Source organism: Quercus lobata, chromosome 10 (genome assembly GCF_001633185.2).
Source record: "Quercus lobata isolate SW786 chromosome 10, ValleyOak3.0 Primary Assembly, whole genome shotgun sequence".
In the NCBI taxonomy this organism is placed as follows: domain Eukaryota; kingdom Viridiplantae; phylum Streptophyta; class Magnoliopsida; order Fagales; family Fagaceae; genus Quercus; species Quercus lobata.
Window position 1 is genome coordinate 41453190 of NC_044913.1, and position 7799 is coordinate 41460988.

At 49.7% G+C, this 7799-nt stretch overlaps 1 protein-coding gene across 1 annotated transcript; it reads right to left on the bottom strand.

Annotated features, from left to right (window-relative positions):
* Window positions 1-4894: 4894 nt before the first annotated feature.
* On the bottom strand, window positions 4895-7570 carry LOC115964764. Its single transcript, XM_031084017.1, has 4 exons — window positions 6718-7570; window positions 6470-6646; window positions 5990-6393; window positions 4895-5910 (listed from the first exon to the last, which is right to left on the bottom strand). The coding sequence occupies exons 1-4, from the start codon at window positions 7568-7570 to the stop codon at window positions 5386-5388; spliced, it is 1959 nt and encodes a 652-aa protein (XP_030939877.1). The 3' UTR covers window positions 4895-5385.
* Window positions 7571-7799: the final 229 nt, after the last annotated feature.

The window sequence follows — 7799 nt, forward strand, 5'->3', positions numbered from 1 at the left end:
CGCTAACAGCCCCGGTGGATCAAGTCCTTATGCAAATCAAGGACGAAGAGGCTCTGACATTCCCAGGAAAACTGAAGAGCGACCCCAACAAACGTTCCAGGGATAAGTATTGCCGTTTCCACCGCGACCACGGCCACGACACGGCTGATTGCTATGACCTCAAGCAGCAGATTGAGGCCCTCATCAGACAAGGAAAGCTGCAAAGATTCGTTAGCAAGGAGAGAGCGGATCCCCCCGCACAAGACCAGCACCCCCGACGGGACAATGAGCGACCGAGGCCTCCGATCGGGGATATCAGGATGATCGTAGGGGGAACGGCTGCCGCCGGGTCATCCAAGAAAGCCCGCAAGACCTATCTTCGGATGGTACAAAATGTTCAGCTGACGGGAGTCGTGCCAAAAATAGCACGGAAAGAAGGTCCCATAATCGGATTCTCAGAGGAAGACGCGCGACGCCTTCACCATCCACATGACGATGCGCTCGTCGTCAGCCTGCGTGTGGGGGACTACAACATGCACCGGGTGCTGGTCGACAATGGCAGTTCAGCGGATATTCTATACTATACAGCGTTCCAGCAGATGAGGATCGACAAAGAGCGGTTGATCCCAACCAACGCCCCGCTTGTTGGCTTCGGCGGGAGCCGGGTATTCCCATTAGGCGCAGTCACATTATCCGTCATTGTAGGCGATTACCCTCAGCAAATAGCCAGGGATGTGACATTCTTGGTGGTCGATTGCTCATCAGCCTACAACGCTATCCTCGGGCGACCCACGCTCAACTCATGGAAGGCAGTAACTTCCACCTATCACCTAATGATCAAGTTCCCGACTGATTACGGAGTAGGCGAGCTGCGCGGGAGTCAGATGGCCGCACGCGAATGCTACATAGCCATGATGGAAATGGAGGATCAGGTTCAGGCTTTAAGCATAGAAGAGCGCCGGACGGTAACAGAGCCGGTCGAGAAGTTGGAAGAGATACCCCTTGACAATTCCGATCCTAGTCGAACGACCAAAATCGAAACGCTCGCTAACACCACGATCCGTCAGGAGCTCATAACCTTCCTCAGACGCAATCAGGACGTATTCGCGTGGGATCATGAAGATATGCCGGGAATAGATCCTTCAGTCATGGTGCATAGGTTGAACGTATCGCCTGCCTTTCCACCTATCAGACAGAAGAAGAGAGTGTTTGCCCCCGAGCGAGACCGAGCCATAGCAGAAGAAGTCAGAAAGCTACGGGAAGCAAGTTTTATTAGAGAAGTATACTATCCCGACTGGTTAGCAAATGTGGTGATGGTCAAGAAGGCAAGCGGGAAATGGCGGATGTGCGTGGACTTCACCGATCTCAATAAGGCCTGCCCCAAGGATAGCTACCCCCTCCCGAGGGTCGATATCCTAGTAGACTCCACGGCTTAACACCAGCTGCTGAGCTTTATGGACGCCTTCTCGGGGTACAACCAAATCCGAATGCATGAAGCCGACCAAGAGAAAACGTCGTTCGTAACCAGCCAAGGCCTCTTCTGTTACAAGGTGATGCCCTTCGGCCTAAAAAACGCAGGCGCAACGTACCAGAGACTCATGAACAAAATGTTCGCGCAGCAGATTGGGAGGAATGTCCAAGTCTATGTGGACGATATGTTGGTGAAGAGCCGAAGGGAGGAAGATCATCTGGGAGATCTCAAAGAAACATTCGACACACTTCGCTCCTACAATATGAAGCTCAATCCAGGAAAGTGTGCCTTTGGGGTAACGACAGGAAAATTCTTAGGATTCATGGTGTCTCAGAGGGGCATCGAAGCAAATTCGGACAAGATCCAGGCCATCCTGGATATGGCACCACCAAGAAATGTGAAGGAGGTGCAAAGCCTCAACGGAAAGATAGCAGCACTAAACAGGTTCGTGTCAAGGGCCACGGACAAGTGTTTACCCTTCTTCCGAACATTGAAGAAATCCTTCGAGTGGACTGACGAATGCCAACAAGCTTTCGAAGAATTGAAGGCTTACCTCTCCTCCCCACCATTACTAAGCCCGTCGCAGCCAGGAGAGGAGCTTTTTCTCTATCTAGCCGTCTCCCCCGCAGCAGTTAGCGCGGCCTTAATCAGAGAAGAAGAGAAAGTGCAAAAGCCCGTGTACTACGCAAGCCGCGCGCTTCATGGGGCCGAAGAAAGATACCCGCCCATGGAAAAACTTGCCTTTGCATTGGTTACGGCAGCCCGCAAACTCAAACCATACTTCCAAGCCCATACGGTGAACGTCCTGACTGACAAGCCTTTAAGGCGAGCAATGAGCAGTCCCGAGGCCGCGGGACGATTGGCACTATGGGCCATAGAACTGAGCGAATTTGATATTCAATACCGCCCACGGACTGCCATCAAAGGACAGGTCATCGCCGACTTTATAGCTGAGTTCACTCATGATGAAGACAAGGGGGCAGTAGAGTCCCCTCAATGGAGCATATATACGGACGGGTCATCTAACAGACAAGCCGCAGGGGCCGGCATTGTGCTATTATCGCCCGAAGGAGACACCATTGAATGTATGGTCCGTCTTGATTTCCCTGCCACTAACAATGAATCAGAGTATGAGGCTCTGATAGCAGGGCTCGACCTTGCCAAAGCGGCAGGAGCCGCGAGGGTAGTCATCTATTGCGATTCACAGGTCATCACTAACCAAATAAATGGAGACTATGAGTGCAAGGGCGAAAAGATGAAGAAGTACCTTGGTGAAGTAAAGGCGAGAGTGGATGACCTAGAAGCTAAAGTCGTCCAAATTCCTAGAGAAGAAAACGAGCGAGCCGACCGCCTTGCGAAAGCCGCCTCAGCAGAACAAATGGTCATCCCTGGTAATGTACTCTCCTTCATACAGCTTTCTCCACTAATAAACCTCAGCAACATGCAGGAAATATGCTCCGACAGAAGCTGGGCGACGCCGTTAGTTTCATACTTGAAAAACGGGGTCTTACCAGACGAGAAGGAAGCAGCAAGGAGACTTAAGGTCCAGGTGGCGAGGTTCGTCCTAATAAAAGACGTCCTTTACAAAAGAGGTTTCTCCCGACCATATTTAAGATGCTTGGGTACGGAAGAGGCAGACTACGTCATGAGAGAGGTACATGAAGGAATCTGCGGAAACCACTCAGGGTCCAGATCGTTGGTACACAAGCTGGTGCGAGCAGGGTACTTTTGGCCCACCATGCAGAAGGACGCCGAAGCCTATGTCAGGGCCTGTGACAAGTGCCAAAGGTTCAGCAACATTATTAGGCAACCAACCGAAGAGCTGACCCCAATGACGGCCCCGTGGCCGTTCGCACAGTGGGGCTTAGATATTATGGGACCCTTCCCTACAGCAGCACGACAGCTAAAGTTTCTGGTGGTAGGCATCGACTATTTCACAAAATGGGTAGAAGCCGAAGCTTTGGCCACAATTACGGAGAAAAACGTACGAAGCTTTGTTTGGAGATGCATCATATGCAGGTTTGGCATTCCTAGAGTCTTCGTCTCGGACAACGGACGGCAATTCGACAACGACTCATTTCGAGATTTCTGCTCGCAACTAGGAATAAAGAACCACTATTCCTCCCCCGCCCACCCTCAAGCTAATGGCCAAGTCGAAGTAACGAACCGATCCTTGCTCAAGATTATCAAGACTCGGCTCGAGGGGGCAAAGGGTATATGGCCCGATGAATTGCCAAGCGTGTTATAGGCTTACAGGACGACAGCAAGAACACCCACAGGAGAAACACCATTCCGGCTGACGTACGGAGGCGAAGCAGTCATTCCAGCAGAAGTTGGGCTCGCAAGCTACAGGGTGCACAACCACGACGGGAACAAAAATGACGAAGCTATGCGACTACAGTTGGACCTGATAGATGAAATCAGGGCAATAGCAGAACAAAGGCTCGCTCGGTCCCAGGACCGTATGGCTAAACATTACAACTCCCGGGTTCGACACAGGGACTTCCAGGTTGGAGACCTTGTTCTTAGAAAGGTCATGGGAGCCGCTAGGGACCCTACCCAAGGGAAACTCGGCCCCAATTGGGAAGGACCCTACAGAGTCACGTCATGGCAAAGGAAAGGCACGTACCATCTAGAGACGTTGGAAGGAAGGAAACTGCCGCACCCATGGAACACCGAGCACTTACGAAAATACTACCAGTAGGAGCGACGGCACGAAGTTGAACTTTTTCTTATTTTATTTTACATTCCGGCAAGACTTTAGTCTCACTCCTCAGAACTATCATTTACTTTAATTTTTTGCAATAATTCTTCTTTTTAGCCCAAGGGGCAGGATTTACTTTTAATTACTTTTTGAATGCATGGCAATAAGAGGAGTTTTTTCAGAAATTACTAGTGTATTTTTTCTACGATCTAGTAAGTCCGCAACCAAAACCACTAAGTCCATAACATGTGGACCAAAAAAATGTCAAAGACATCAAGGCAAAGGCCGACGGTCCAGGAAATCTTAAAAGGCTGACGGACCAAGAAAGATGTCAAAGACATCAAGGCTTAAAAGGCTGACGGGCCATAAAAGATGTTAAAATACATCAAGGCTTAAAAGGCTGACGGGCCATAAAAGATGTTAAAATACATCAAGGCTTAAAAAGCCGACGGGCCATGAAAGATGTTAAAATACATCAAGGCTTAAAAAGCCGACGGGCCATGAAAGATGTCAAATACATCAAGGCTTAAAAGGCTGACGGACCAGGAAAGATGTCAAAGACATCAAGGCTAAGGCTGACGGGCCATGAAAGATGTTAAAATACATCAAGGCTTAAAAAGCTGACGGGCCAAAAAGGTGTCAAAAACATCAAAGGTAAGGCCGACGGTCCAAAAAATCTCTAAAAAGCCGACGGTCTAAAAGATGAAACAATCATCATAGGGACAAGGTCCTAAAAAAAAAAAGGGGGGATGTTAAAAACATCAAGTCCTAAGAAACTGACGAGCTAAAATGATGTTAAAAACATCGAAGCTAGAAGCTAAAAAGGCTGACGACCATTAGATGAAGCGATCATTGTATGGACATAGCCCTCAAACCAAGACATACAATAATGAGTCATCAAAACGACGGATTTAAGAGATTGACGACCTTAAAACAGTAGCAAGGGCTGTAGACCAACGGTCATCAAGCCGACGGAGCTTAAGGCCTAGGCACGGCATTCATGCCAACGGGGGCTTCCAACAGTGCAAAATAGCTGACGTAATCCAAGTAGACGAGAATAATTACCAAAATTTCGTCTAAGGCCACCATCAACAAAGGGATATAAAAGTTACGGAAATTAAACACAACTATACACAAACAAAAGCCCAAGGGAAACAAAGAGAACACTTAAAGATTGTTTGAAAATTACAACTACAACTGTTTTATACATAGCCAAAATACAAAATAAGAGCTAAGGGGCAGGAACATCAGCATTCTTGCCGTCAGCATCCACAATCACAGCAGGAGAATCAGAAGCAGCAGGATTAGCAGCAGGCTGGGCCAGGACCACGCTGTCGTCGCGCCTCGGAGTAGACTGACGGAGGCTGTCGTCTCCATCACCCATGGTGATCCCGGATAAATCCAACTCCGGGTAGGCCGACGCGACTTGCTGAAGGCAGTCTTCAAACCCGGTGCCATAATATTCGCCACACGAGTCAAAGAAAGCCTGCGACGCTTTGAAATCTCTGATCGCGTCAGCCCCCGCCGTCTGCAGCTTTTCGCTCAGTGCCGTCACCTCTTCCTGGAGTTTATCACTCCGACTACCGCTCTCCGTCAGCTTCTCCTTAACTTCTTGCAGCTCCGTGTTGAGGGTACGGACGGCATCCTTGTACTGAGCTTGCTGGTTCATCAGGCTTTTATTGTGACTGCGGACTCGAGTGACGACCCCCTCCTTCGCCACACAACGATCTTGAAGGGCCTTGACACGAACCAAGGCCTAAGAAAACACATCCGTCAGTTGAAAAGTATACCAAAGCAAAGCAAAGCTTCCCCAAACAAAATTTTAGTAAACATACCCTGGTAAGGTCAAAAAGGGCTGACGCCCCTAGTTCCTCCGTCCCCACCTGGTCACAAGGTTCAATATCCGTCGGTTTAATCAGGGACCCAACCTCCCCGACGGCATAATCCTTGTGGGTCAGGAGACGGCAGGGGCCCTCGCTGACGGGACCGGCAGAAGTCATCACCCCCTTGCCCGCACCATGACTAGGCTTGGGAAGGGACTTCTCCTTCAGTGGTTCGTCCCTTGGAGTGACGGCAGCTTTCTTTAAGGGACGGCTGTCATCACCGTCAGGCTTCCTCTTCGTCGCCTTAGCGACGACCTTTGGAGTTGACGAGGCCTCCCCTGCCGCCTCCTTATTCTTTCTCTCCTCCTTCTGACGGGCTGCGGCGGCCCTTATCCTTTGCTTCGCAGAGTCCATTTCTACAACACAAAGAACACCATTAAGGTAGGTAACGGAAGAATAAAAAACTGACGGGATAAATTAAAGCCTACTCACGACGGCGTGCAAATTCTTCCAACTTTCGAGCTTCCGCTGACGGATCTGGACCCCCACAGTATAAGTGAAGGGTGTCAAGGGTGATCAAATCCCTACACTTACGTTCTTCCAAAGGAATTTCCAGAATCCGTTGGATAAACTCCTCCTGCTCGTCAGTTATGTGAGGGCGGGTATAAGCTGAAAGAAATAAAAAGTATTGTTAGCATCGCCTCAGAAAACACACGAGCCTCATAGCTGACGGGATTAACCTGAATCCCTGACGAAGGCCCAAGTATTGTCAAAGTAACCACGGGGCATCGTCGCCCACTCCTCCTGACGGCAAACCCAATCCGTCCCCTCAACAAAAAAATACCGACTCTTCCAGTTCCTGTTTGAGTCTGGCATATCCGACACTAGCCTTAGCCCTTTCTCCCTGGCATTAAAATGATACGTCCCCTTAGACGAGGCGATGTGGTGAGGCCTATAACAATGAAAGAATTCTTCTAAAGTGAGCTGACGGTGTCCTCCGCTAAGACTGCCCCAAAGGATTTCAGATCCTATAAAAGTCCTCCAGGCGTTTGGGGCGATCTGGGTGACGGATATTCCAAGGAAGTCAGCAAGCTGACGGTGTAGAGTCGTCAACGGTAATCTCAGACCGGCAGCAAACATGGCGTCATACATGCCAACGTCAGCTGTCCTCCCGGAATAACACCTCTCATTCTCTGTAGGGAGACGGAGGGGAATGTGGTCTGGAATTTGATAACGAACCCGTAACTCCCTAAAAACTTTGTCACTCATCCCAGGCGAAAATTTGTTGACGGCCCAATCCTCAGGAAGAATGAAGGGACGATTATCTCCGGGACCCTCTGAGGTCCCTTCACTGGATCTCTCATCCCCGTCACTGTCCTCCCCGTCAACATCCACTCCATCCTCGCCATTTCCATCCCCTCTTCCCTCATCCTCATCTCCCTCAGCAAAACTCTCATCGTCGTCAGGAGATTGGGCTGACGACCCTCTCTCTGACGGAAGGGAGAAGTTTGACTCATCTCCAGAGCCAAAGGTTTCGTCGTAGCCCGCTCCTTCGCGGACTGACGACTCCTCACAAGACGCGTTACTCGACATCTGACTACCTACAAGTGACGGGTTTAAGCTAAGTACCTAGGCTGACGACCATACTAATGAGGCAAAATAACAAAGGGAAAAGAAGAAGGAAGGAAAGAAAAATGAAGACTTACCGGTATGAAGGCTTTCTGGACAACTCTAAAAGACAGCGCCAAATAAACCGACGGAAGTAAAGCTGACGAAAGGGGGGCGACGATCTTCCTCTCCACAAGATCAGCAAGAATGAAAT

Coding starts and splice junctions, on each gene's coding strand:
- LOC115964764 (XM_031084017.1), bottom strand. CDS start 7,570: ATGTCGAGTAACGCGTCTTGTGAGGAGTCGTCAGTCCGCGAAGGAGCG. Junction 6,394..6,469: donor GGAAGAATTTGCACGCCGTC/GTGAGTAGGCTT, acceptor TTTGTGTTGTAG/AAATGGACTCTGCGAAGCAA. Junction 5,911..5,989: donor CCCTTTTTGACCTTACCAGG/GTATGTTTACTA, acceptor GTGTTTTCTTAG/GCCTTGGTTCGTGTCAAGGC.